General features: G+C 37.4%; 4 protein-coding genes across 10 annotated transcripts in view; 2 read left to right on the top strand and 2 right to left on the bottom strand.

The window, feature by feature from the left end:
• Positions 1-577: 577 nt before the first annotated feature.
• Positions 578-15,184, top strand: Klp98a (kinesin-like protein 98A). Of its 2 annotated transcripts, XM_083032568.1 has the most exons (16): positions 578-956; positions 2,565-2,634; positions 5,879-5,989; positions 6,655-6,771; positions 7,110-7,355; positions 7,641-7,813; positions 7,992-8,397; positions 8,492-8,776; positions 8,993-9,406; positions 9,489-9,686; positions 11,183-11,305; positions 11,657-11,758; positions 11,839-11,976; positions 12,050-13,081; positions 13,171-13,440; positions 13,668-15,184. In XM_083032568.1, the coding sequence occupies exons 1-16, from the start codon at positions 910-912 to the stop codon at positions 13,911-13,913; spliced, it is 3,978 nt and encodes a 1,325-aa protein (XP_082888694.1). In that variant the 5' UTR covers positions 578-909; the 3' UTR covers positions 13,914-15,184. The 2 variants fall into 2 exon arrangements, with proteins under 2 accessions (XP_082888694.1, XP_082888695.1); XM_083032569.1 differs by lacking the exon at positions 11,183-11,305 and having other exon boundaries at positions 580-956.
• Psn (presenilin) lies at positions 13,977-18,665 on the bottom strand. Its single transcript, XM_083032572.1, has 7 exons — positions 18,277-18,665; positions 17,864-18,114; positions 17,559-17,768; positions 17,252-17,472; positions 16,903-17,175; positions 16,423-16,664; positions 13,977-16,348 (listed from the first exon to the last, which is right to left on the bottom strand). The coding sequence occupies exons 1-7, from the start codon at positions 18,412-18,414 to the stop codon at positions 16,193-16,195; spliced, it is 1,491 nt and encodes a 496-aa protein (XP_082888698.1). The 5' UTR covers positions 18,415-18,665; the 3' UTR covers positions 13,977-16,192.
• A 1,491-nt stretch (positions 18,666-20,156) lies between these two features.
• Positions 20,157-23,825, top strand: LOC145933095 (F-box-like/WD repeat-containing protein TBL1XR1). Of its 2 annotated transcripts, none has more exons than XM_083032570.1 (6): positions 20,157-20,455; positions 20,943-21,230; positions 21,723-22,072; positions 22,153-22,497; positions 22,591-22,959; positions 23,038-23,825. In XM_083032570.1, the coding sequence occupies exons 1-6, from the start codon at positions 20,386-20,388 to the stop codon at positions 23,167-23,169; spliced, it is 1,554 nt and encodes a 517-aa protein (XP_082888696.1). In that variant the 5' UTR covers positions 20,157-20,385; the 3' UTR covers positions 23,170-23,825. The 2 variants fall into 2 exon arrangements, with proteins under 2 accessions (XP_082888696.1, XP_082888697.1); XM_083032571.1 differs by lacking the exon at positions 20,157-20,455 and adding an exon at positions 20,474-20,597.
• A 166-nt stretch (positions 23,826-23,991) lies between these two features.
• Dh44 (corticotropin-releasing diuretic hormone 44) overlaps positions 23,992-27,984 on the bottom strand; it is a 38,284-nt gene continuing 34,291 nt past the window's right edge. For all 5 annotated transcript variants that reach the window (XM_083032576.1, XM_083032578.1, XM_083032575.1 and 2 more), the window contains 2 exons: positions 26,284-26,628; positions 23,992-26,058 (listed from right to left, as the gene is read on the bottom strand). In XM_083032576.1, coding sequence (XP_082888702.1) covers positions 26,029-26,058; positions 26,284-26,628 — 375 coding nt within the window. In that variant the 3' untranslated portion in view covers positions 23,992-26,028. The remainder of the gene's footprint in view (positions 26,059-26,283; positions 26,629-27,984) is intronic.

The raw sequence follows: 27,984 nt of genomic DNA on the forward strand, positions 1-27,984 counted from the left end.
CGAACGACCGCTATGACGTCACTGCGCGAAGGAAGACATAAACCTGTTTGAGAACCGCCCTGGTCACGTCATGTTCCACTTCTCCGCCCTTGGTCCTTCTCGATGCCCCCCTACGACGCACCGAGTTGCATTCGTCAATAATGTATATATTATTGTCAGATATCAATATATTATATCGATATCAAAATATTATGACTCATAGTCTAGTCTGAAATATCGATCGATATATTAATAAGGTAATTTTTTTATGTTTTGCTAACGATACAGAGTATAAGTCACTAACATTTTCTTTTCAATTTATTTCACTTGCGTCTTATCAAATTTGTATGTTCTGTTTCGATATTCATCCGTGCATATTGTGTTTGTATATTTTGTATATATTTCTGCGTATTAATGATATTTTCTTTGCTATATTATTTTTGTGTATATATTTATTTATTTTTCTCTAAGGTCAGGTTAGACACATTAATTTGAATATATCTTGTGCATAATTCCAGACGAGACGCAGGCAGCGCTTTTCAACGGCCTTCGGAGTGGATAGAATTCGCTCGCAATCGAGTTGCAAGGAAGTCGCACGCATGCGCGTTCATTTCGCTCCATTCGACTCACAATCAGCTCGACTCGGCGCAGCGACTGCACAGCACAGCAGTTACTCGCGGTCGTCCGTGAATCACACTATCACACGAGCGTGTGTACGACACACGCGGTGGGACGATGTCGCTAGACGCGCTCGAGGACGCTCGACGAGGACGCCAGCGTCTTCCGTAGATACGCGACGTCGCGGAGCGTCGTCGTGCATCTATTCGTGTGGCTGAAGGCGGTGGCCTTCGCCGCATCATCGTCGCCGCAGAGGACGGTGACAGCGACCGCCTGTTTCGTCTGGCCCCATGCGCTCCTCTTCACGGAACCATGGCTTCTGTGAAGGTGGCCGTGAGAGTTCGACCCTTCAACAAGAGGTGCGTGTGTTTCTATTAATTAGGTGACGGAAGAGCTCCTCGTTCCTCTTCCCCTCATCTTGATGTCCTCGTGTGTTCGCGCGAATAAAAAGGTCGCCCTTTAACGTCGTCAACGTGCTCATCTCCGATTCGGAGATTCTGGAATAAATCTGCAGCGCGAATGATGCAACGAATCCTCCTCGCATCGCGAATTAGACTAAACGCGATGCACGTTCCAAAGTACATCATTGTTTGTAAAATTAATCGAACATGATACATATGAACGCGTTAATCGATCAGAGATCTGTAGAATAATATGTTAATTTATGCTGCGAACGCATTAGTATATATATATACGCACTTTTAATGTCAACTTATCCGGAAACGAGAAAATTTAGGGCGCATCGATGCATACCGCATTGCATCAGTCTGTAAAAACGCTGAAAACAGTTTTAATGATTCAAAAAACATTGCAGTTTGTCGATTCTAAACGTCCTTTGGCTGTATCTTATAGATTTTCACGTTGTTTGTATCGCTGTACCAGTTGATACCATTACGCAATTAATTTGCGGTCAATAACATATCTCATCGATTACGGCGTATTGATCATTGGATATTATATCTTGGTGACAGAATCATTGCATCTAATAAGTTGTTGATAATAAATATAAATGCTGTTGATGCACGTGCGTTCAAATCGACAATGGAGTGAGTGACTCATCATCGTGATCAAGCGATGATGAGGTCGATCTGGTGGCTCTTACTTTATATTGCACGCTCGATCCTCTTGCAAATAAAAATATAAAAAGTCTGTGGAACAAAATTAAAGCCAAATATATATATATAAGAGGTAAATGATTCATTGGCATTTTGTCGAACCATCAGATTTTTCTTTCGTTACATCTCCATTTTGTCTTACAGATTTACTTTTTTCTCTCGGGTATATTTTCGCAGACGCTTTTACATTCGTAAGAAAGATGTCTTCATTGAATTCATTTTGTGTTCTTTATTCTCTATTGATATTTTTAATTGATTTAAGTATATAAATTTGAAATTCCTAACTGTTTAAATCACGCTGTCGCGTATTGGAAAAACATTATCAAAATGTGATTAAAAACATATAATTGATTGTTTATTTAAAAAAAGATTTTATCGATTTTAATTAAGTATTAATGTGATTTTTTTAAATCGAAAACGGTAGAAATAATATTAAATATATTCTAATACATATACAGAGCAGCAATAAAACATATTTACACGATTGTATATGAATAACATCGAATGTCATTCGTGTTTTCTGAAAAGTATGAGCAATTCGGAGCAACGTTCTGTTTAATATCGACGGATTCGTCAGCCATACAAAAAGTTGGAGCAAAACGCTAGCAACGTCTGAAAACCGACCGCTATATCGAATACAGATGTTATTGACAGCACACGACACAATTATGTCATCGTGTGTGTGGTATCGACTGGTGTGCATTACGGTTGATGTAACGTTGCGTGCGCCTCGTCGATTCGGTTTCCGAATTCCGTGGTTTTCGGACAATCCTCGGAGACAATGTCAGACGGACGGAAGATCGGATGCCAGATACGTGCATGTGTATCTCATGTGTTGTTGTTGCTTTGCAGGGAGGTGGCGATGAACGACAAGCTGATTGTGCAGATGGATGGCAAGAAGACGCGGATCTTCAATACCAAGGTAGACGAGTCTCTCATCGTTTCTCCTCGTCGAAATATACAGAGTCACGCACCTATTTTTTTCATTTTTTTTTTTTTAATAATTAAGATATCGTAATATTTAAACTCCTACGGAATTCGAAAGCCAGCTTACATATTTGAAGCGCGATCGCGAAAATAAAAAATACATGAGAATCGTCAGAGCCGGTTTCAGTCTCGTTTCACGATCGCATGCAATCGTTACATAGCAAAAGTCAGTCGCTTTTAAGTATACAACGCAATCTCTAAGATGTTCCGCGAATAAGAGAGAGAAGAGAATATGAACGAAAAATCGGTACAAATTCCAAAGTCAAAGTCCTGCGATCCTGAAAGATGTTTGACTATTTTATATATGTTTCTGTTAATAATACTATTTGCCAATTTCTTTTATTTATTCATATTTTAAATTTAATCAGTAAAATAAATTAGCAAATAGAATAATAATAAATATCAAAAATATAATACATAAATATAATACATATATCGATACAAACCTCGGACTTTTACGCGGATAATGCAAAAAATTATTCACTGTTTAGTTTTCAAGTAAAAGCTTTGATAAAATTTTTATTCGATTTACTAAAAAAATCTTAAATGTCAAAATTTATCGTTTAGTCGAGTTCGAATACTAATTGTAAATATAAAGATCGTCATGAGGTCGAGTCATAAAAGTAGTCGCTATAGATGAAATGCGTAGGCGAATACCGCAACCTGTTGTACGCACCTTCAGTGCGCTAAAAATGGTTGTTGTCGCACATATTTGCGTTTTGATTCTATGTTTATAAGCCGAAGGCTCGTATGCTGATGTGATGTAAGCGCGATTACATCACAGAATCACTCGTACTCTCTAAAGTGCCCAGATCGCAAATTTCCAATCGTGCGATCATATCGCGAGATATCAAATTTTATTCCGTATACAACGGTATTATGACGCTATGGTGGATTGCGATATCGCGAGTCTCGATTCCGCGTGATCTGATTGCGTATTTTCAATTTACAATTGTAATCTGTCGATTAACTCTGCTTTAAAGATGCAAATTATGTCGAATTTTGCTGGATTTTCAATTTCAGTAAATATACATTATAGAAGCTTGTTAAAATATGAAAATATAAAAAGCTTAAAGTACAAAATTAAACAGTTATTATTATCAGCAATATTGTTAGCTGTATAATTTTGTGTACATGCATATAAGCGTGTTTAACTTCTTTTTTGTGGCACCACGAGCACCGAGGAATAATGGACTTGAATAGACTTTCTAAAAAAGATTTCTAAGCGGATATTTATAACGCGACAATCTTTTATTTTTCGCTATAGTCTCGCGAGTTTAGTATCATAATTTCTGCTCGAGCGAATTGCCTTGACTCTTAATTATTAAAATGAATCTTTGATCGATCGATCTCTGTCTGACAAAATAAGCTTTGATCGAAACGAAAACGCAAAGTTTTTGTCTAACAAAGTTAAACTTACTGGGAAACATATATACATAAAAATATTACGCGCTAATTTCTTAAATTAAAATAATTACGCAAATGATTAGAAAGGAGAGGATATTTTTTTAAAAATAAAATTAAGTGATTGTTTAGGATTTTGTCTCTCTTTCTGAAACAAAATCGCTGGTGCTTTTATAATAACGTACGTGAAATAGTTATATTTGCTATTGTTTTAGCTTTGATTTATGCGCCATAAATTTGGCGGAGAATTACTTATGAAACGAAAAAAAGAAAATGTTTCAACCACATTCGACGGACACATCAGACTGTCTCGCTGACCGAGGAATCATCGGAATCTTCGCGCTGAAGGATAACGGTATGCGGTGAGGAGAAAGTGCGAAAATGACGGCTGGACCGCAACAAGAGCGAGCAATCGCATTGTGGCGAGCAACGCGTGTCGCGTTGTATAATAATAATAATAATTCACGTTTTATCCGCATCCAATTAACTTTTATCGGCGCGATCTCTCGTTCTAATCAAAGAAGAAGGCCAATCTCCCGCGCCGAGCGGAGAAAATCTCCGGCAAGTGCGAAATTAAAGCGCAGCCTTGGCCGCAAAAAGCGCACTTGATCGATTTCTAATGAAAATCGAGCTCGCGAATTAACACACTGTCTGTCGCGTATATTAATAAAATTGAAATCCTAATTATGATGGATATCGAGATAATAAGAATATGATTAAGAATTTTATACATACATATTTTAAATTATAAATATTATTATAATCTCTCGTAAGCGTTGATTATAGTCAGACTTATCGATATTTAAAGCGAAGAAATTTTTGCATAATGGCCAATTTTCAAACCTTACATATGTAGAGATTTAAAAATTTGCATATGCAATTTATGTAAATTAATAGATCGCTTACCGACCGCATAGCGATCATACAAACACAAGAAACATGCGGAATCATAAAAGTGAGATTGATGTGAGAAAATTGCTCTGGTTTTAATCACTTATCCACTTTACATTCATTTTCTGCATAATGCAGTGCGAAATTCCCAGCAATTGTTTCATAAGTAACTCTCCGTCGAAATTTATGTCCGTACAAATTCAAAGTAACAATTATTATTTTATGTTATAATTCTCTCTCTCTCTCTCTCTCTCTCTCTCTCTCTCTCTCTCTCTTGTTCTATCGTTTATTTTAAAAAATACTTAAATCTTCAGCAATTTTGTTTCAGAAAAAGTCAAAGTCGAACATTTATTTGATTTTATTTAAAAAATATCTTCCTGTGTTTAAAAATTATTTGTGTGACATTTTTAATTTAAGAAAAGTGATATTTTCTTTGAATGATTTGCTCGAAAATAATATGTATATGTTTTCTAGTAAGTCTGACTTTGTTAAACAATAGTTTTCCGTGTCATCATCATTTATGTAGTGCGTGCAGCCTGAGGAATGCACGTGTTATATCACGAATACTGCATAGCCATCTCTCGCGAATCGGAACGCAAGTCGGACGATTTGAAATGACAATCAGTAGCTTTCCACGAAAACAAAGATATAGAGCGTTCTCCAAATAGTATATATATTTATACTTATAGTTATATACTTTGTACATTATATGCAGAGATTATGTTGAACTATAATCGCGGAACTCACCTCCCAGAGATAATCCTTAATATTCCATCGACAATTATATCATTCGACTATTGAACTTTAACATTAACGCGGCGATAACATGCAACGCTATACGATACTATGACTACTACGAAAATATAACGACTCATTGTTTACAGACACCGGATAACTGCAGAGATATCGACCGGAGGAAGTACAAAGACTTTACGTTCGATCACTCCTACTGGTCCTTTGATCCGAACGACGAAAATTATGCGTCCCAAGAAAAGGTTCGTGTCGAGTTTCTTTTCAATTAAAACAAAAAAAAATAAAATAAATGAAAATAATTTGTACGAAATTTCGTGATTAAAGATAAGATATTTGATAGTTGAAAACGCACGAAACAATATGTCATCACTGATCGAATATTCACGGTTGCACTATTAGCTTAATTGTGCCGTTAATGAATCGTACACAATACGATTAGAAATATAATAGAATAGTTGCGAAATTAACTAACAAGTGTGAGAAGAGTAGCAATCAATTGTTGTAAAATCGATCTTGTGCATTCGATGATATATTCAAACAGCTGTTCATTATAATTCATATTGATACTTGACTGATTTCCAACTGTCCAAGCATATGCAGTGTGTAAGTATAATAGAATGATATCTCGTTATTGTGCGAAACGACATAATATATGTGATTATTGCAATAATCGTTCTGGCCTGTGTGTGAATATATAATCATTATTACATAGAGTGTTACGATTTAATTAGATGTCATTATACAAAACATGCATTATATGATTGCTATAATAATGGGTCAGGAACATAGTTATGGTAGGTCGAAAGTTTGTTGGATAATAACCGATAAGGCTTCTTTTCATTAAAGCGAGATACTCTTTCGTATTTTGGGTCGATAAGGCTAATTCAATTGTTAATTCTCTATCTAGGTTTTCTACGATCTTGGTACGGACGTAATAGAAAGTGCCTTCGAGGGCTACAATGCCTGCGTTTTTGCCTACGGCCAGACAGGATCCGGAAAGACCTTTACAATGATGGGCACACCGGTAATGATGGCAACTGAGTCGTTCGTCAAAAAAACATTCTTTTCTTTTTACAGTCACTTTTACTACAGGTGGAAGAAGCATCAATATTTCTCGAAATAAAATTAAAAAATAAAACAGAAAGGAAAAGTACATAAAAAAATTAAATTAAATTAATTATAAAGATGTAATTAAATAAACCACAAATCTGTGTAAAATCTTGCAAACAATATCCATATTACAATTAAATAAACTTTTTCCACCTTTGGTGAGGCAAATACGACACATTGAGATTCTGTCTCTTTTTCTCCGTATTTTTCTCTGTCTAGTTCTTTTATAATTTATTATATATGTTCACGTAGGAATCTCAGGGATTGATACCGCGGATCTGCAAGACGCTCTTCGCCAGAATGGCAGCCGGAAAAGAGAGCGGAGCGTCGTACAGAACGGAAGTATCGTTCCTAGAAATCTATAATGAGAGAGTGAGAGATTTGCTCAGACTGGACCAAAGCCAATCCCATTCGCTGAGGGTACGGGAACATCCCACGGGAGGGCCCTATGTCCAAGATCTATCGTGTCATCTCGTCTATGATTATTCGGATATTCAGGTAAATATTACGTTATTTACTATTTGTTAAAAAATTACAATAGCGAAAAATCATAATTGTAATTATTCTCTATTATATCATTAATTTATAAAATTAATTTGTAACATGAATATCACAATCATATTCCACATGAATTTTTTTTCAGTATTGCAATTTCAATAAAAAGAGAAAGAGAGAAAGAAAGAGAATATATGATAAAAGTAATTTATAAAATAAATTTCGCTTACTATAAGCAAGAGTACACATAACCAGCCATCAATAAACGGCAGACTATTCATGTTCCAGGAATGCATGGTGAGAGGTAATACGCACAGGACCACGGCCAGCACAAAGATGAACGACGTGAGTAGCAGGAGTCACGCGATTTTTACGATAACCTTCGTACAGGCCGGCCTCTCGGAAGGCAACATGCCGTCGGAGACTGTTTCCAAGGTGCACCTTGTCGACTTGGCCGGAAGGTAGTCTCGAAAAAGAAAAGCATCAGCAAGCCAAGCTTATTTTTCAATCCGTCCGTGTGAAAATAAAAGAGAAAATAGAAAAAGAAAAAACAAAGCGAAACAACACATACACTGCGCGAGAAAAAAAAATGTTTTTCTAAAAATTAGTGTTCTCATCTCTCTTTCTATCTCCTTTTAGCGAACGCGCGAACGCGACCGGAGCGACAGGTCAACGACTGAAGGAAGGCGCGCACATCAACAAGTCCTTGGTGACTTTAGGCACTGTGATATCCACGCTTTCGGAATTAAGTTCCGCGAGCGGTGACGCATCCGCCTCGAAGCGGAATGCGTTCATCCCTTATCGGGACAGCGTGCTGACGTGGCTGTTGAAGGATTCCCTCGGTGGCAATTCCAAGACTATCATGATAGCGACTATCAGTCCGGCGGAATGTAATTACAACGATACTCTTAGCGCACTCAGATACGCCAATCGTGCGAAAAATATCATCAACAAGCCAACCATCAACGAAGACGCGAACGTGAAGCTCATTAGGGAACTCAGGGCGGAGATAGAAAAGTTGAAGTCTCTTATCGATAAGAATATGGCAAGTAGTCTGAAAATTGTCCCGGCGCCGCACATTCTTTCCAAGTTTCGTTATTTAACGTGCGTGGTAAATGTATTGTTTTTTTTTTTTATAGAGTGTAGAGAGGCTACCGCAAGTGTTGTTGGCTCAAATCCAGGAGAAGCAAGAACAAGAGAAGGTATTGACCGAAGAATGGACCGAAAAGTGGCGAGAGACGCAACAAATTCTACAGGAACAAAAAGCGCTGGGACTACGAAAGAGCGGAGTCGGGGTCGTCCTCGATTCGGAAATGCCGCATCTGGTTGGCATCGACGACGATCTACTCAGTACCGGCGTCACATTGTATCATCTGAAAGAAGGAAAAACGTTAGTCGGCACGGAGGAAGCTTCCGTTGTCCAGGTGACAATATAAATAATTAAATAGATATTTGTTGATACAGTTTAATTAATAAAACTATTAAAATCTAGAGAGATTAGATATCTTTATTTTTTAAAATTGCTAATTGCTTTCAATAAAACTATAAATAAAAACCAAGATTTCGATCATCCAAATGATTTCGGCAGACTGATTGACAACGAAACAATTACAAATACTGACTTGTATTATAACAAACAGGATATCGTGCTCACCGGTGCGGATGTGGAGTCGGAACATTGCGTAGTCGAATTGGACAGCGGCGTTGCGACGCTGCATCCGCTCTCGTCTCATTGCTGGATCAATACCGCCCAAGTGGACAAGCCGACGAGACTGTCGCAAGGCTGTATCATCCTCCTCGGCAGGAACAACATGTTTCGGTACAACGATCCGGCCGAGGCGGCGAAACTCCGGAAGGAGGGCGGTTCGGGCAACGGCAATCTACAGTCGACGGTCGTCAATCTATCGAGATTGTCGCTCTTGAGCTGGAGCGTCTCCGATCTGCATGCTTCCTGCTCCAGCGATAATCTCGTCAACTCGAGCGAGGATCTCAGGGCGGTCGAGGAATTGGAGCAACAGAAGGCCGCGCTTCTGAAGGAAAAGGAAGATTTCAAGGTTCGTAAGGTTAAACGATAAGATATCTCTTGACATTTTTCATATTGAATTTCAAGTAATCGCGCGCATTCTCCTTCCGCAGAGAGAACAAGAGGAGCGGGAAGAGAGGTGGGCCGCGAGAAGGGAAGCGCTGGAAGGTGCCCAGCGCGAATTGGAACGCGAATGGGGCGCGCAATGGAAGGAATGGGCGGACGCGATTGCGGCTCTGGAAACGCGTCAGCATGAGATGCGTGCGCGCCGGCATCTCCTGGAGCAAGAGCGACGGGACGAAATGACGCAAGTAAGTGACTCGGACGCGCCTCCGGACTTGAATGTAATCTCGATCAAGTATCAATTCTATCTCGTCCTTGTCGCTATCGTTGTCCTTATTTGCTTGTCTGGCAACATCATCATCTACTCGCACGTTTGTCCGTTAAACATGTGATGCCACGATTCGTCCGACAAACATCTGCGAGTGTTTCGATATTATGCAATTAATTGCGAAACGATATTTTCAATTCAGACCAAAATTCTTGTGATTAAGATACACGGTATTGTGTCTATCGATGTCTCTACCAGGCCTATCGATATATATTGTGCATATCCTTTAAGAGAAGGTTCTATTCCCTATCGTGTGCGATGAGATTTGCGTTCGCTATCTATATGAGAGAGAGCGTCTATATGAGATTATTTTTCGATTCCCTCCAGAAGTCTTCGGATATTGCGCCTATTTACAATTAACGTATTAACGTATTATTTACAAATCGTTCATGCGCTAATAAATTGCGTGTTTACACGTTACATGTATAATAAACCGTCGATTATACAAAAAAAAAAAAAAAAAAAACAGTGCTAGTGCTGAAAAGATATTGCCGGACACAAAGAAAGATGGCATTCCTTGGAATGTTATATGTTTAAGTAGAGAATGTGTTGTAGAATGAAACGTATGTACATATCTTTTGGGCTCGTTTGTATAGAGATATGGGTTGATATATATGGGATAATCTATGGGTTTGTTATGCGAGATATAAGATAAATGGAGAACTAATTATTGTTATATACTGATATATATGTTGATTAATAAATTTTTCATACAAAAAGTGGCATTTGATCTTCCACAAAACAATTCGCACACATTCTCATTGTTTTCTCTCTCATGTGTTTCTCACATAATTTTTCAAGATTTTATGTACTCGATCGACTTGATATATTCCCGATTAACAAACCCAGTTTCTCATTAACTCGTTGTCGCACCTCGGGAATCCGTCCGCATGAGCACAATTTCGAATACTAATTAATTAAGGTGAGGAAAACTTTTATCATTTTCTCGAAATAACACTGCGTATTGCAAAAGCTGCACTTGCTATTTCTTTATTTGTTTCACTTATATTTGTGTTAATTTAGTCATTTAATTAATTTACTCGAGTGGGCTCTCTAAAGACATGAACAAGGATAAAATTAAAGTGCATATATATTCTTTACATATCATGTCGCTCAAAATGTTCTATCGATCAATCAATCAACCTGGTGGAGCAAAGGTATTGTTGTGCATCTCGACAAAAAAGAAACGAATAAAACCTATATTTTATTCTTATCAATCTTTAGTAGCTATCGATATATACAGCTTCGTACAGCTATAAACAAACGTTTCATTCTTTGCGGCCTACAATTTTAATTTAATTTTTTCGTTTTGATGTAAACGATGATATGTTAAAGCGAATCATCTTTGATTTTGAATTATCCTTGGTTACTTATCTCTTTTGTTAACGCATCGGTATGTGTTGTGTGTGGTACCAGGTAGAAAATATGTGTAGGGAAGTCGCCTATCTGCGCACATTATTGCAGTCCAAGCATCGACAGCTGCAAGAACTCGTCAACAGTCACGAACGCGCGCAAACTTATCAGCATCAGTGGGAAAAGGTAAGAATGATCTATTCGCGAAAGGAAAAAAACGGGGGTAACTTTGAATTTGTGACACGCACGCATATTGTAAATGACGCGATGCATATATGTATATGTATATTTGCATTATATATATTTTTTTTTCGTTTATATAATAATTACTTATTTCTAATTATTTTTTTTTAATAATACATCATCGCGCGCACACACATATTTCTTTTCTCGACAGTACACTATTTTTCTGTCTCACGAGTACATGATAAATAAATAAAATGATAGTTAGATTGTGTTGCGAATAAGTAAGAATCGTATACATTGTACACGATTCAGTGTATAAGTTTGTAGAATGTGAAGCGAAATGTATTTCAGACGGATAACGGTGCCGGTAGCGACGAGAGTCTGCCCGAGTCGTGGTCCAGCCTCAACGACGAAAGGTGCATCGACAACGTCAGGGAACTGGTCAATCATCATGTGAGTAAACCTAAGCCTCTCTTTGAATTTAATTTAATTTTTTGTTTTGTGAAAAATAATTTTTTTTCTTTCAAATATAGAAGAAAGAGCTAGCTGCCTTGGAGAACGAGTTGCAGAACAAGGTCAAGTCTCTGAACGAACATCAAAGCAAAGTGGATAAGATGGAGGAGGAACTGATGGAGATCGCGAAGAAGCAAAAGCAGATATTTAAGGCAGAAGTATATGCGCATAGAATACGAATTTTTGTACGTTTCGCGAAACATTGCGCTTTACATTACGATGAATTTTTAGATGGGTAGCGAGGGAGTAACGGAAAAGAAATTGTGGCTGGCTAAACGGACGCGGGAACAGCTTCAGGAAATCGTCCGCCGGAAACAGAGTCTGTCGCTGGATCTGAAGCGCGCTCTACCTGCTTCGGGCGACGACGATCGTTCGTTAAATTGTTGCATCGGAACAGCTTCCAGCTGCGATTCCAACTTTTTCCAGGAAACGAACAATAGGAGAATCGCTTCAGACTTGCCGCAAAGTATACCGAGCTCCGATACCGTGGAGACGTTCCATACGGCGGCGGCTGACTCCCCGGAACTTCGCAACTTCGAGGATGCCAATACGACGCAGATGAGCGATATCGCAAAGAACGAATCTGCAAATTTCGAGGAACGGGAAGGAAGCTGCGAACAAGACGATCACTCAACGTATGATGATACGAACTCATCCGAAATAGAAAATAAAAGTATAATGAACGTCAGTGATAAAGGCATGGAATCGACGAGCGACGAGGAAAGAAAGCCACTTACGGTATCCGGTATTTCGGAGAATATGCTTCAGGATTCGCTGGAATCCCCGATACAGCAGAATCCAGCGATGAAGAGACTCAACCAAAGAATCGCGCGTCAGCGGATGATGGTGATGAGATGTTTGGACGCTGGTACCCCGTCGAAGGAGGATCTCAATCGGCAGATAATGATACTGCAGGACCTGCAGAGGCGACAGATCGAACTGGAAGTGTCACTGTCGGAAGACGAACGGAAAAATCAATCCACCAGGCAACTTCAATGCGACGAGAGCGGCGATGGCGATTACGGCGACGGCGATAATAGGCTCGTCAACAACGAGGACTATGTACAAAACGAACCAAGTGCTTACTGTAGTGTTGTAGAACCTACAAATAATAGCTCCGCCATTCTATTAACGGTAGCGCAAACCAGATCTCAACTTTTCAGGAATAACAGGCCTAATACTAATACCGAGCAAGAGACTTTATCGGAATCGTTAACGTCTAAAAGATCCCCGTATCGAGGTTACTCAACCGTTTATTTGACGGTAAGTTATCATTATCTCGTCTTTCTCTTCTTTCTTTGGATGATGCATCGCGATGAGATTTGCAACCGATTAATCTGTTTCTTCCGCAGAGCCAAAATCGCGGTGACCGCTTGAGTAGTCCGTATTCCCTGACGATCACGAGATCTCTGCCATCGTTGATAGCGAACGACGGCGACTGCGACAGCGTGATTAACATGATTGTCAGTGTACCGTCGTACGTGATACGCGGAGCTGGCGCGTCCAGCCACTACGAATATGAGGTACGAGTCGTGGCGCGAGACGATAGTTGGACGTTGCTGCGTAGATACAGGAGATTCCGGGAACTGTACACATCGATGCGACAAAAATACGGTAGTAAGGTACGTTATCGCTCAATTATACTATACAAAGTGATTAGCAAAGCAATTATAAAAATGGTACAAATCACAAATACTGGAGCATTGAGTCAATCGAAAAGATTAATAGACATGTGAGTAGATTTGTTTTTCAAAAGGAGAAAGATTCCTGTGATTTGCACTATTTTCATAATCGTCTGTTATATACTCGCGATATAATTGATCTTACAAGAATTTTTTAATCGACACAGGTCGCGGCAATACGCTTTCCCCCACGTCAGGTCTTTCCAAAGTACGAGGTCGTAGCGAGGCAACGTCGGAAACGCCTCGAAGAATACCTTCGTCGATTGATTCAAGTTTGCTCGGAACTGCCGCACTGCGAGCCCTTATACAAGTATAATGGCAATCTCAGTAACATAGATAAGCAATCCTTGTTAGAGTTCAGTCCGTTCTTCAGACGTGGCATGTTTGAGAGCGGCAAATACGGAACTAGCTAAAACGGCTGTTGTGCAATTTTACGAGTGAGAGCAAATACGACAGACCTTTATAATTCGTTGTACTTGTTTTCATTTTTTTTTTTTTTTTTTTTTTTTTTTTTTCTATTTATAAAGATGCAGCAGCTAGAGCAAACGAGATATCAGCGAAATGTAGCAATGGCGATCTATATTGCAGAGCAAGTCCCCCATGACATTTGTATAACTATATGATATTTCTTAAATTACATATCAATTTTAGGGAAAATTCATGCAATATATCGTTCAGTATAAAACTGAAATCTTCTATAAGATTGTAGATTTAATAAGTATTATATAAATTACTTATTGAGATAATTGAGAGACAAATGTCGGGTGACGAGTTCTGCACAAATTTTTAGTCGTTAGAAAAATATGCTTCCGAAAGCTTAACTAGCAATCGTAAGACTGGTTTTAGAAAAATGAACGTTCCTTACCGATATTGTCTTGTGCGCGCATTGCAAGCTTATCATGGGCAAGCACATAGGGGTATTAACGGGAGAGCAACGTCATATATTCTTTATGAGAGAGAGAGAGAGAGAGAGAAAGAGAGAAAATCATCTATGGGCGAGGCGAAACATATCGCATCATAGCATGACTTATTTTTTCCTTTACAGATATTTTCCTATAACGTCTTTCTCCCAATAGAATTCACAAAGTGTACCTTCCTTCGATATTGTAGTCGGAAATCTTGTAGTCGTTATATTGATTCCTAGTTACGTTTACAAAGCACAAAGGTTATTGTGAATTACATAACGAATTTAACAGCGACCATAACACTTTGCAGTAGTTGGCTCAGTATAATCCAAGATTTATTTTGTGCATCGAGTAACGTTTTGTATGCGTAATTCGAAATAGCAAAAAAACCACTAACGAATTGAAAGAACTTTTCATAATAATTATCAGCTTGTAAAGTTAGCAATGTATTACAAGCATTAACAGAGACATCATATCGCTGTTAAAGTTCTTCCGGTTCCGAGAAGAGAGATATATATAATATATATAGTATATATGTTACATATATATATAAAATGTGTATAGTGCAAGGAATTAACAAACCATCGTTAAAGTTGAAATCGTTATGCAGGTGTCAGCATTTATTTGAATATTAATAATTAAACCAAAGTTTTTAATAATTATTGATTTTAGGAAAATGTTGCCGCATTGCTATGAATGACGATTAATCGGATTCAAATTGATCAGAGCGCGCAATTAAAAAGTATTAAAATTTATATATATATATATATATATATATATAGACTTTGAAATAATATGCATAAAACTGCTTCTTCGTTACATAGTCAGAACATTTTCCCTTGTATTCTGTATCGGATATAAAGAAAAGTAACACTTTCAACTTTGAAAAGATGCTATTATTTAATATGTTAAAATAAAAATTTATAAGCTAACTCAAAGCGCCACACAATAAATGCTTTTCCGTAGTATGAGATAAAAAGTATTTATTCCATGGCTGTGTATATGTGTAACTGGACTCGTGAAGACCCAATGGGGAGTCACCCTGGCTAATATAAATTAGTTGATAGTGAACTCGGCGCGTTCTACTGCGCACAGCACCATTGAGAGGTGCGTATTGCATATTAATCAAGGTGTATATAACGAGGCAGTTATTACTTATTCGAACGGAGACATTACCTCGGATTTCATGTACAATTTATATCGCGATCGACATCCGCTTTTCTTCCTTTTTCTTTATATATACTCGAGAGACTACGAGATACTTATATGTTCTGTAAATGTAACAAACGGAGTACAATAAATTGTTATAATGCAGCGCATTTTCTCCCGCTTGTGTATCACATATCTGCGTGACAAACCGCCTAGTTCCACAACGATGCGCGTCTCGTGACCTCGCTTCGTATAGAAAAATACTAAGTAATTACATTCCCTCTATCATTTTCTCTATATTCTATCTTACTTCTATATTACAAATTTAAATTATTTCTTCTTTTCTGAGCATTATTTGCCATATGTATATTTGATATATATATATATATATGATTCTTTGAGAAATATTCAATTATTAAAACATGTAGGAAGGTACGTTTTGGTTCAGAGGGGTTGGTCTCTAAAGAAAAGTTTGCGTAAACAAATTATAAAAAGACCAAATTTGAAAAAAATACAGGAACTAAACGTAACGCGACAGATACCAAACGGGTGAGTAATGGGCATTGTCCCCCCTCGCGAAAAAAATAATCGTACAATAAATTATACTAAATAAGATAAAATATATCATACCTAAATTTTTAAATGAACACTTGCTCGCTCGCTAAACTATCCGCAAACGGCGCGACAATGACCCTCGTGGCAAAGTAAAATGTCAAACCGAAAGTTATAGAAATTGGCAATGCAGGTAGCGCTTTCTTGAATATGGCCAGCAACAGCAACGTCAAACACAGGCCCTATGAAGAAAACAATATTTCAGAACAAATTTTTTCGATATCAAATCGATAAGCGTATATTCTCAAATACGTACAATAAGAATAGCAACGAAGCAAGCCAAGGTAGTGTTCCAGTCTCCGTAACTGGACGCCTTTCCGACAAGCACGCTGTAGAATATAAAGTCGCCAAGACCTAATTTAACTCCGCGCTCTTCCTCGGTAACTGCCCCTGCTTGTCCCTGCGAGTCTCGTGCGCGAGTTTCCTGTTGTTGCGCACCTTCCCTCAACGTGGACGAGTTTTCGCGCACTTCTTGAGCGCGTCTCGCGCTACGTTCACCTGTGTATGTACATGTTGTGGAATCATGATCAATTTCCTTCTGTATAGTTCCTACTTTATAAAGGCCCGATTTTTTCGGACTAAAACATCGATGAATTAAATATAATTGTATAATTTGGCACATAATAATTTATATGTGTATATATAATTTATATAAAATTTGAATTTTATATAATACTTTGCTCTTTTATTAATTTTCTCTTATAAAAATATTTTATTAATATTTGATCCACTATACCGTGTGTCTCTACCCATTCGGAGGTGAAACCTCCCTCTTCCGTATCATTGGATGTGCGATTTTGATTGTCTACTGCCTGACTACGTGTGGGAGACGCCGCGGTATCCTCGGATGCCATCGTGGCCGCTTGCACATATCCAGCATAAGTCACAGTGAACGAATATAAGATGGTGGAAGAGTATATTAAAGCGGGGAAAATGGATTCGTTTCGTTCTTGTGCTGTTTCGACGAGTATTCTTAATGGGCCTTTCGGTGTTAAAACCGCAATTAAATCTAAGGGCAAGTAAGAAAAATTTTAAGTAAAATTGTCAATTTCTTGTCAATTTTTGGACAAGAGAAAGCATCTTACCCCAAATACTTATAACACCGAGCACGACCCATGCCGTCCATTCGGGTAAATACTTGATAAAAACGAGCGCCATTAAGGCGGAAATAAAGATCAAATATGCCTGTTGAAGTTGCAAAGGTCCTTGCCAATGAATACAAATCATTCCTACTACACCAAAATTCCATAAGCCTATACCTAGGGTGAATAAATCCATTGGAATGTTATAAGCTTTCAATACCTGTCTGAAAATATGAAAACGCACAATAAGCTTTCAAGTATCGATACAAGTAATATTTTAAATTCACATTATTTTATTTTTTATACTTACTCGCAATATAGCATCGAAAACATTGAAAGCAACAGTAAAGAGCTTATAATCAGCCAGCCATGTATGACTTTATAAAATCTGTATTTATAAAGAATGATAAGTATCACAGTCATAAATACAATGACGCTCATGAGAATCAGCGAATTAGCAAACGCCTGCCAAACTTTGGTACTCGTATCAGAACTGTCCTCATGAAATGGAGTGTATACTCTATATAAACAAAAAAAAATTGTTTGTTCCAAAAAACTCTCATCGAAATCAATGAAGTATTATATTCGTATTAAAGTTGCGAAAGCAAAACTTACAAGTACATTCCCTTAGTTGTATAGAAGTGCACCGAACTAATAGTAGCCACTACAACCAGCATACATAGCGAAACTGGGACGAAGAGTTTGATCACATGTGCCGCGCCATACTTTAATTCTTCCTCTTCCTCGTCCCTGCTGTAATGCCTCAATCTGTTTTGATTCGTGCTACCGGACGCGCCTCGTCTATTCGATCGAGCGACAGTCGTGCCTGGTGCTTCAATATGTACCTCGGAAACTCCATTCTCCACCTATAAAGCATCGCTGTTAATAAATGTCACTTGAGAAGAGAAGGAGAAAGGGAGGATACTTTAATCAATATTGCTTCGAAATTTCTTCCTCGTGAGAAATGCATTAATCATTATTATAAAGAAAAGGAGAGAGATGAAAAAAAGCAATAGAAAATAAATTACTTCCTCATTGACGTTCCTAGAGCGGCCCTTTCTCAGACGGTCATTGCCCAGGATCAGGTCGTCCGTGCGAGACTCCGCGACGTGACCGTCCATCAGGCTTGTGTATTCGTTCGCGGAATCGTAATCACTCTCAGACATTCATCAAAGTATGTATCTTTCCGGACGAGCGGTTAAAAGACACGTATTCCTTGACAGCTGACTTTGGCACTCTCGTCTCGCGTTTATTCCTTCTGGACGCGTCGCGCTTACATTAGAGAGGAAAAAAAGATGTAGATTAAACGAATCGTTCGATTCGACTCTCCCGTTTATCTGCGAAATTTTGTTACGTCGTTGACAACCATTTACAACCTCCCTCTTTCTCTCAGTCTGTCGCGCGAGTGATTCAATTCACATTCACACTATTCACAGACAGCGACAGTGTTGCCAACTATTCGTTATTGAAAAGCGCCAAAATCATTTTTTTAAATCGCCTAAATCGCCCAATCCCTTACGAATACGAAACTTGATGTTTACGATCCATATCATGCAATAAATTTAAAATTAAACCACACAATTTGAACTATATTAACTGAAGTGCTTCTAATGTATTACTCAAAATAATTTTGAAAATTTTGTTTATATTTGTATATTGTATTTTTTAGTTTAAACTTAATAAAGATATTATTTTCATTAAATGGTGCAAGCAAAAGGTAGGCACAGGTAATGTTAATTTAAGCCGCAATCCGTCTCAACTGCTGATTTTTAAAATAAGTATTCACATAATTTGAATAACTTTAAAGAAAAATCAAGATAAAAAATATACTTTTTTATAAATTTTATTGCACGTGAAATACAAAATGTGTGTTAGCTTACGTAAGCCGAATCGAGCAATGCGATTGGTCAAAACCTTACTGTTACGTCTTACGGAAAGTGTGTGTGGCCTGGGGCTCGATTTTTGAATTCATTCGCAAGAGAAACGTATGCGCAAATTCGGCTCTTACAGAAAAGTTGCAAGTTGATTGGCTAAAAGCCATGCGATAGCCAATCAACTTGCAACTTTTCTGTAAGAGCCGAATTTGCGTATACGTTTCTCTTGCGAATGAATTCAAGAATCGAGTCCCAGTATACATAAGCGTTATGCGGGGTCTACAATGGAGTCGTAAAGTCATAAGTCGTATAAAATTAACCAATCACAGTCGATTATTCTCCTCACATTCAACTGTGATTAGTTAATTTCTTACAACTTACAACTTTACGACTCTATTGTAGACCCCGCATTAAGAATCGCCTAAACCGCAAAATTGCCCCAAAAATATCGCCTAAATTGGACGCCTGTCGCAAAATGAAAATTTAGAACGCAAAGTTGATTTTCATATCGCCTAAAGCTGGGTCCACAATAGGTGATTTAAGCCCTAAGCCTTAAGAAATTGATCAATCGCAGTCAAGTATGAGGAGAAAACTCGACTGTGATTGGTCAATTTCTTAAGGCTTAGGACTTAAATCACCTATTGTGGACCCAGCGTAAATTGCGATTAATCGCCTAAGTTGGCAACACTGGACAGCGATTCACTGCGTGCGACCACCATCTTTGGAAAAAGTGCAGTAGAGTCTGTTCTTTTTATCTGCACGTTCGCGCTTCTCGCCGACTCGACGCTGCTTTGACATCCAATAGGAAGCTTCGCTTTCTAGGGACAAAAGCGCGGCCTGTTGCAGTTTCTTAGGGACCATATTCTATAGCGGGGAGCACACAAACTTGCATAGGCGCATAAGCGTATGCATAAGAAATTTGATTGGTTTATTTTCTTATGCATACGTTTATGGACCAATCAAATTTCTTACGCATACGCTTATGCGCCTATGCAAGTTGTGTGCTCCCCGCTTATCTCTCACACTTTTTGCCCCCGTTATTTCTCATCACCATGGTTGTGCGTGCGTGTCCTCCCCTCCCCCCTCTCCCACGCACGGCGACGCTCGCCAAGTCACGGCGTTTGGTTTCGACGCGGCAAACGGGACGGACGAGAGAATAGTTTTTCTCGACGAGGAAAACTCGCCATCTCCGCGCGAGTGAACTCGAGGAACGATTCCTTGGCGTGATTATTTTAGTGTAAATATGTCGTGTTAGTACAGTAAATGTCAAACACGATGAGTTTCTCCAGCGATGAGGTCAACTTTTTGGTCTATCGATACCTACAAGAATCCGGTACGATTCGGCAAACTTGGCTCCATAACCTTGTAATGTACACTCGATGAATGCTGCTTCTGCTTTTTATTCCTTTGCTCCGCACAGCGACAACTTTTCTAACACAGCGTGGCCGGGAGGAAGTCTCTTTCTTATATAACAAGTATTTTTTATCACTATAACACGTATAAATAATTTGCCCCTCTTTGTTTGAGCGAGCTGCCAGCTCATTGTCGAATTCCCAAAGTTTATTCTCGTCTCATTAAAGTTTTCGTTCTGTGTGTATTCACAGTCTCACTTTCGATAAGCGGTAAGATTTATGTGACAATTTTTGGAAGATAAACAAATTTGATTAGAAGAAGAAAGCAACTATAATTAAATTAAATTTGCGACTTGCAAACTTAATTTAATACGACATTTCACACTCGAAATAAGTCTCTCATGATGGACTTATCTTAATTTTATTTATTTATTTATTTTTTTTTTCCAACTTTTGTCTCTCTTGCAGGCTTCCAACATTCTGCTTATACATTTGGCATAGAGTCACATATATCGCAAAGCAACATCAATGGAGCTTTAGTGCCACCGGCAGCTCTCTTATCCATACTGCAGAAAGGACTGCAGTATACGGAAGCAGAAATATCTATAGGCGAAGATGGTACCGAGCAGAGAATGGTGGAATCATTATCTCTTATCGACGCCGTCATGCCAGATGTGGTTGCGACACGACAGAATCAAATTAACCAACAGAAACAACAGGTGAAAGCCGAAGGTCAAGATACAAACGGAGAAGAAGGTAATTTATTTGTTATATATTTTATAACAATAAAATATATAAGATATTGTATACCTAAGCTGAAAATGCAAAGATTAAGCTAAATATTAAGAAAATAATAGATATTAAACAGAAAAAAATATGCACGCATTGTGCCAAGAGCCTGGTACACTCTGGTTCGAGAAAATTTCAAGTTTTTCAAACCTCCTTATAACCCAGGCAGATTAATATAGGGCAGCCATGGATTACGGTCATTTTGCAAGTTATATTACATATCACTTTTGTCAAATGTAACGATGAAAAGTATATTTCTCTGTTAAGAAATAAATTTTCATTGTTAGAAGCGACTAGAAGTGAGAAATATAACTCAATATCAATCTGTCCGTCAATTAGTGGCAAACAAAATAAAATAAAATAAATGAAAAAACGAATTAAAAAGGAACAAAATTAATATCTAAATAATAACTGTGATAAAAATAAATAAGTATAAAAAATGCTCTCTTCTTTTCCCAGTTGTCACATCTAACGAAGGTGTAAGTAATAACGATCGAGGTGGCGACAGAGGGACGGAGATGGAAGTAGACGAACCGACGACCGGAGCGACGACGGGCTCCAACCCTAGTGCCGTTGAAATTCCTGCCAGTAAGGCCACAAAATTACGCGGCCACGAATCGGAAGTGTTCATCTGCGCCTGGAATCCGACCACTGATCTTTTGGCTTCTGGCTCGGGTGATAGTACTGCACGTATCTGGGACATGTCGGATAATTCGCTAGCACCCAATCAATTGGTTTTGCGTCACTGTATTCAAAAAGGAGGTACCGAAGTGCCGAGCAATAAGGATGTTACATCGTTAGATTGGAAGGTACCAACAATCGTAGACACATAGTTTTATTCTTAATTCTTGTTAAATGCCATGATGACATGTGTTTTTAACTTTTGCAGTGCGATGGTACGTTACTTGCTACAGGAAGTTATGACGGATATGCACGTATATGGACAACTGACGGACGGTTGGCATCCACCTTGGGTCAGCATAAAGGTCCGATCTTTGCACTCAAGTGGAACAAACGCGGCAATTATATTTTGAGCGCCGGCGTCGATAAAACAACCATCATCTGGGACGCCGAAAGCGGACAGTGTACGCAACAGTTTAGTTTTCATTGCGCACCCGCTTTAGATGTCGACTGGCAGACGAACACATCATTCGCCAGTTGTTCCACGGATCAGTGCATACACGTATGCAAACTTACTGTGGATAAACCGATCAAGAGTTTCCAAGGACATACAGTGCGTATACATATATCGAGGACATTTTTGATCGAGTGCAAGATATGCTGTTCTCTACATTTCTTTTTTTTTTTTTTTTTCTTTGTTTTGCAGAACGAAGTCAATGCAATCAAATGGGATCCACAAGGGAATTTATTGGCTAGTTGTTCGGACGACATGAGTTTAAAAATCTGGTCTATGAAGCAAGACACATGGGTACATGATTTACAAGCACATAGCAAAGAAATTTACACTATCAAATGGTCCCCGACTGGTCCAGGAACACACAATCCGAATATGAATTTAACCTTGGCAAGTGCGTCGTTTGATTCTACTGTTCGACTATGGGATGTGGACAGAGGTGTATGCATACATACGCTTACAAAGCATACCGAGCCAGTCTACAGTGTAGCATTTAGTCCGGATGGGAAATTTCTCGCTAGCGGCAGCTTCGACAAATGTGTTCATATATGGTCCACACAAGTGAGTATTTCACGATTTATCATTGATATAATGTGGAAGGTGGAATTGCACCGATATATATTTTTCTCATTTGAACAGAGTGGCCAGTTGGTGCACAGTTACAAGGGCACGGGCGGCATTTTCGAAGTCTGTTGGAATAGTCGCGGCGACAAAGTCGGCGCATCGGCATCCGATGGCAGTGTATTCGTCCTCGATCTTCGTAAATTATAATTACGTCAGCATTATAGAAGGAATATTTTTTATCAACTCGCGGCAATTTCGTTAGAATTTGAGATTATATCAGCCATTCAACTTTCATATTCTTTCACTTTTCTATTATACAGGATGATCCATAATATTATCACGAATGCGCGATTTGCATGAGATATTTTATATCTTGCATAGGAATGCAATATACAATTTCATTTACAATTTGTGATTTCTTTGCGATTTACAGTCTCTTATGACAATTTGAATAGATCGAAATCTGTGAATGTATTTTGTGCTTGATCTGTATTCTTGATTGTAATAAGATTTGTGGACTTTAACTGTGTGCGAAGAAATAAAATTTTAAAAATCTCAGTTATATATTCAAATATTTAATAATATTTAATAAACAAACGCGCGATTTTGAACTGATCCTCAAAATATCATTCGAGATAATATTGGATCGCCTTATATAATTGTATTTTTAAGTTACTCGAGTCTTGGATATGTTTATGATTTATGTTGTATATTTATATATTATTTTAAGAATTTGCAATTAAAAAAATTATACATAATATTTAACGTGCAAACAATTTTCAACTTCAAAAATTTTTTAAAAATTATTCCTTGATATTTTAAAGAAATACATGAAGAGAAATGTATGTACATACATTGATAATGTTTTTAATCGTGACATTCTGTACAGTTCACTGTCGTAACAGTTTGACAGACATACTATTTACAAAGAAATGGATTGCCATCTTCATTCACTAAAAATGATTGAAGTTGACGTTATTCCTGACTGTATAACTGTAATAATATTATGTAAGCATCTTGACAATGAATATAAAAATAAACTTTTTTTAAGAAAAATTGTGATTGTGGTCGAAAATAATGACAGTTACATGTATGCTATTCGTTAACTACGATCCTTTTTTATATGTATAGGGACGTACGAAAAGATATTCATCGCTGGCTTTAAACGAAATTTATTATCATTAATTCACGTGTATCACACAATTCAATATTTTTATTAGCTGCCACCGATTCGATATCATAACAAAATAATAGCAGGCAATCTATACATAAAAAAACTATATGTTTAATTATGTTTTTGAAAATAAATAATTATCTATCGCGCTATGAGATCTATATGCGTAACATACAACATACATATTTCAATATATTCATAAATCGTTTTTTTTCGACAGATATATCTTTACATAATATTTAAATTTGTTTTTTTTTAATAAAAAGGTTTCGACCCACAAAAGAGAAATAGTATCTCTATATATTCTAAGTTCTATATATAATATAATATAACACTGAGAGATGGATATATTATTGAAAGAGATTTAATCACTACATTTTTTTGGATATCCTAAGATCGCATTTTGATGAAACAAATTGAAACAATTTCAAGTTTTTTTTTTTTTCTTTTTTAGATTCATTCTTGTGTGTGACAATCGTATCGAATGCGTATTAAATAATCATAGTAATAATGCATACATGTTTTATTTGCTGTATTTTTCATCCGCGACATCTTAAAATAATCCCATATATTATTTTAAACACTGTTCGATAATCGCTGCTTTTGTACTCTTGTTGCGATAAATAACAATTGTGTAAATATACACCAGCAAGAAGAGACGATAAGAAACAATCGCGTATAGTTAATAATCAAAGTTAAAAGAAAAACAATCGCATCGTTATCGTTTAATAAAAATTAAATTTAAATTTAAAATCAAGCAAAAATAAAAGATACATATAAAATTATTTCTAAATTAGTATGTAGAATACATGTGTTGTACTTTATCGATCTTATCATGTATTATAATAGTCTTCTCTCAACATTAAATAGTATATCTGATTTCCGGATCCTTTCACAAGATTTAAGTAATTATATATTTATATCAATTCGTGGACAATTTCTTTGATTAACACACTATGCAGAAAATAGACTTCGTTCAGAGTTGCAAACTGCAGGTACACATACATGCAGTCGAGTGCCTGTCACATCCAACGATCGACGCTGGATATACACGAGAAAGGCGATATCGCTATCGAATATAACGAAGTATTTGTACATTTATATAGAGGTTGGCAAAAGTGAAGTTTTGTAAGTTTAATCAACTCACGCGTCGCTCTCACATGTCGCATCGTCTTTTGCAAATGCGAATAATTGATAAGTGCTCTGCGGATACACAACTAAATACACGCTAAGAGGAACGGGGGTATATATTCTCTGCGAAATATAGAAGAATTCTTAGACCACAAGATCACAATGTATAATACTGCTTCGTTACACCATTCTCCATGTCCGAAGAAGCTAAGATATAAGAAAGGAACGGTAAGTAAAGCTCTTGGATAAAGCTTTCAGATCTCTGCGCGTTTGTTTTGGAGAACGTTAAACGCGCAATAGTCACGAATCTATCATACATACATCATCGTACATATATCGTATCTTCGAACAATGCAATCGCGATTTTTTATTCTTGCCAAACCACAAATGCCGTATCGTGCATTAAATAATATATTACAATCTGCCTCAATAAATAAACTAAAACACTAAAATTAATAGAAATATATAGAAGAGGAGTCGAGAATATTATGCCGCAAAGGTATTTTGATTTCTCAATTTGAATTTGCTCGCATATCTGTTTTACACACTAATTTGTAAAATTCAGCAATTTTTTTTTACACTTGTATCGCCTGTCGCAACTGCCGTAAACTATTTGTCACGCGAGAAATGTAGATAAATAACGAAAAACAAGAACAATCGATAATATAACTTATTAATAATAATGGCCGATTAAAAGTCGCATATAGCAATAGAGCTAAGATATCGGATCTGGAGTTTTTCTTTGCAGGTCGTGGACGCGGTTACAACAGACGTAGTTCGTTAGCCTGCACCTGAAAGATTAATATTATTATTAATGTACACTCTTATACAATTTTAATCAAATTATAATCTTTTCTTACATAAATCTTTATCTCTATCTCACATCTACCTAGAAATTACGAATTGGCTTATTTAATAATTTTTCGTTGCAATGCAATCTTTTGAAACGAGTTTTGAACGAAAATAAGAAATAAGAAACAAATCTAGAAGAAAGAATATGTGCGACTCTCTCGTACTCTAGTCATTCGATCGTCTTGCGATCCGCGGAACAAAGGATCGTCCTCTTCGATCCACTCGAATCTATTGGGCATCGCGGGCGATTCTTCGCCTCGATTGTTCCTCGATTTGCCGGATCTCGCCGCGATCCTGCCTGCATCCGATCCCGACACCGATCTTTTGCCGATGCTCTCGAGGACGCGACGATTTTCGTCGATCTGCCGCTGGTCCTGCAGAGCCTTCCTACGAGCCAGCTCCAGCAGGACCCTCTGCCTCAGCACGTCCATGTTGTTGACGATCGACAAGGACCCGATTCTCTTGGCGCGCGTCACGTCCGATCCGAGCTCGTTGCCCAATATTTCGTTCTAAATTATAACACATTACAATTTAAAATCATTAATGCTATAATACATTATATAGAGAGAGAACACAAACCCATGAAAGCAAATAGGAGTCTATTGTCAAAACAAATTTTAAGTATCATAAGGTAATAAAAAATACCTTGGGATTTTAAAGATCGAGGTGTAGGCGTTTATAACGCCATTAAAATATTTAGCATTAAATATTAATCCTGCGATTATGAAAATCATCTCGGATTAAAGCGAGCGATAGATGAATAATGAATTTAAGCAAGATTAATAGACCGTATATTTTATTGCATATTTTCGAAAATGAAATTTTCCTCTGAAACTGCCCTCCACACCCCCCCCCCCCTCTCTCTCTCGCTTTCGATCGCATAATGTTCAATTTACATACAATCATGTTTCGAGCAATTGCGAATTTTGCACGAATTTTACGTAATGACATCCGAAAGTGCGACCTCTCGAGCAACGGAGTAGCTCTCGCAAGAGAGCTTTCAATTTATCCTGCATAATGCATCGAATCGGAAGATGCGCACTTACGGCAAAGAGCAAATAATGAATGTCACGTGAATAATGTGACATACTTTTACGCAATATATCTTGAAATGCGAATAAAAAATTCAAGAATGCAAGTTCTTCGTTGCCTTCGGTCGCGCTTGCAAGTTTTTCGTCTACTCTATTTTCCGTCTGATTTTTTCAATTTTTTCATTCGTTTGGTCAAAGAAAATCACATATACATGTCACATTTGTTTGTAAAAAGCTGCTTTTCGGACAGTTTAATAATCTATGTGTGTTAAATAATGGAAAAGGCTTCAAGAAAATTGGTAACGTATGCGATCAAGAATTGATATCAATAATAATTTTATTTATTATCGCGAGATCGTATTATGTACGTAACATGTACGTAAACACTATTTTATGCTTCATAAATAATAATGTTTTTGAAAATAAACTGCTTTTAAAGAACAAAATGTAACGAATTTATTTTTACACATATATTATTTGACAAAAAAATACATATTTTATATACGATCTTTTTACGATCAGGAGACTCGTCAGATTTTTTCTTATTTTTCGTTCGTTCTAATTAACTATTCGCACGTGCACAATTAATAAACTCTAAGCTGAAGATGGTCTGATACAAAGACCGAAACGTATTAAATAAATGAAGCTTAACCACATATAATTTTGCGCATTAATTAGCGCACGTGGCTCTTAATTAGTCCGAATTTACCATTTAATTTAATTAAAGAGAACCTTTCTAATTTCTTTCTCATATCTTTTTACGATGTTTAATATTAAATACGATAAATCGCGCGTGGAAAGTACAATAATAAGTATAGGGTGTCTTAATATAGG

Source organism: Prenolepis imparis, unplaced genomic scaffold (assembly GCF_030444845.1).
Source record: "Prenolepis imparis isolate NDT839.2.m4 unplaced genomic scaffold, iyPreImpa1.0 SCAF_2, whole genome shotgun sequence".
NCBI lineage: Eukaryota > Metazoa > Arthropoda > Insecta > Hymenoptera > Formicidae > Prenolepis > Prenolepis imparis.

Bases quoted from the DNA above. Each gene is read 5' to 3' on its own strand.
- LOC145933095 (XM_083032570.1), top strand. From the start codon at position 20,386: ATGTCAAACACGATGAGTTTCTCCAGCGATGAGGTCAACTTTTTGGTC. The intron at 22,073-22,152 runs GTACCAACAATC...TAACTTTTGCAG, and splicing joins TTACATCGTTAGATTGGAAG to TGCGATGGTACGTTACTTGC. The intron at 22,498-22,590 runs GTGCGTATACAT...TTTGTTTTGCAG, and splicing joins AGAGTTTCCAAGGACATACA to AACGAAGTCAATGCAATCAA.
- Klp98a (XM_083032568.1), top strand. From the start codon at position 910: ATGGCTTCTGTGAAGGTGGCCGTGAGAGTTCGACCCTTCAACAAGAG. The intron at 9,687-11,182 runs GTAAGTGACTCG...GTGTGGTACCAG, and splicing joins GACGGGACGAAATGACGCAA to GTAGAAAATATGTGTAGGGA. The intron at 11,977-12,049 runs GTATATGCGCAT...ATGAATTTTTAG, and splicing joins AGCAGATATTTAAGGCAGAA to ATGGGTAGCGAGGGAGTAAC.
- Psn (XM_083032572.1), bottom strand. From the start codon at position 18,414: ATGTCTGAGAGTGATTACGATTCCGCGAACGAATACACAAGCCTGATG. The intron at 17,473-17,558 runs GTAAGTATAAAA...TCATATTTTCAG, and splicing joins TTTTCGATGCTATATTGCGA to ACAGGTATTGAAAGCTTATA. The intron at 16,665-16,902 runs GTATAGTGGATC...GTACATACACAG, and splicing joins CGAATGGGTAGAGACACACG to GTGAACGTAGCGCGAGACGC.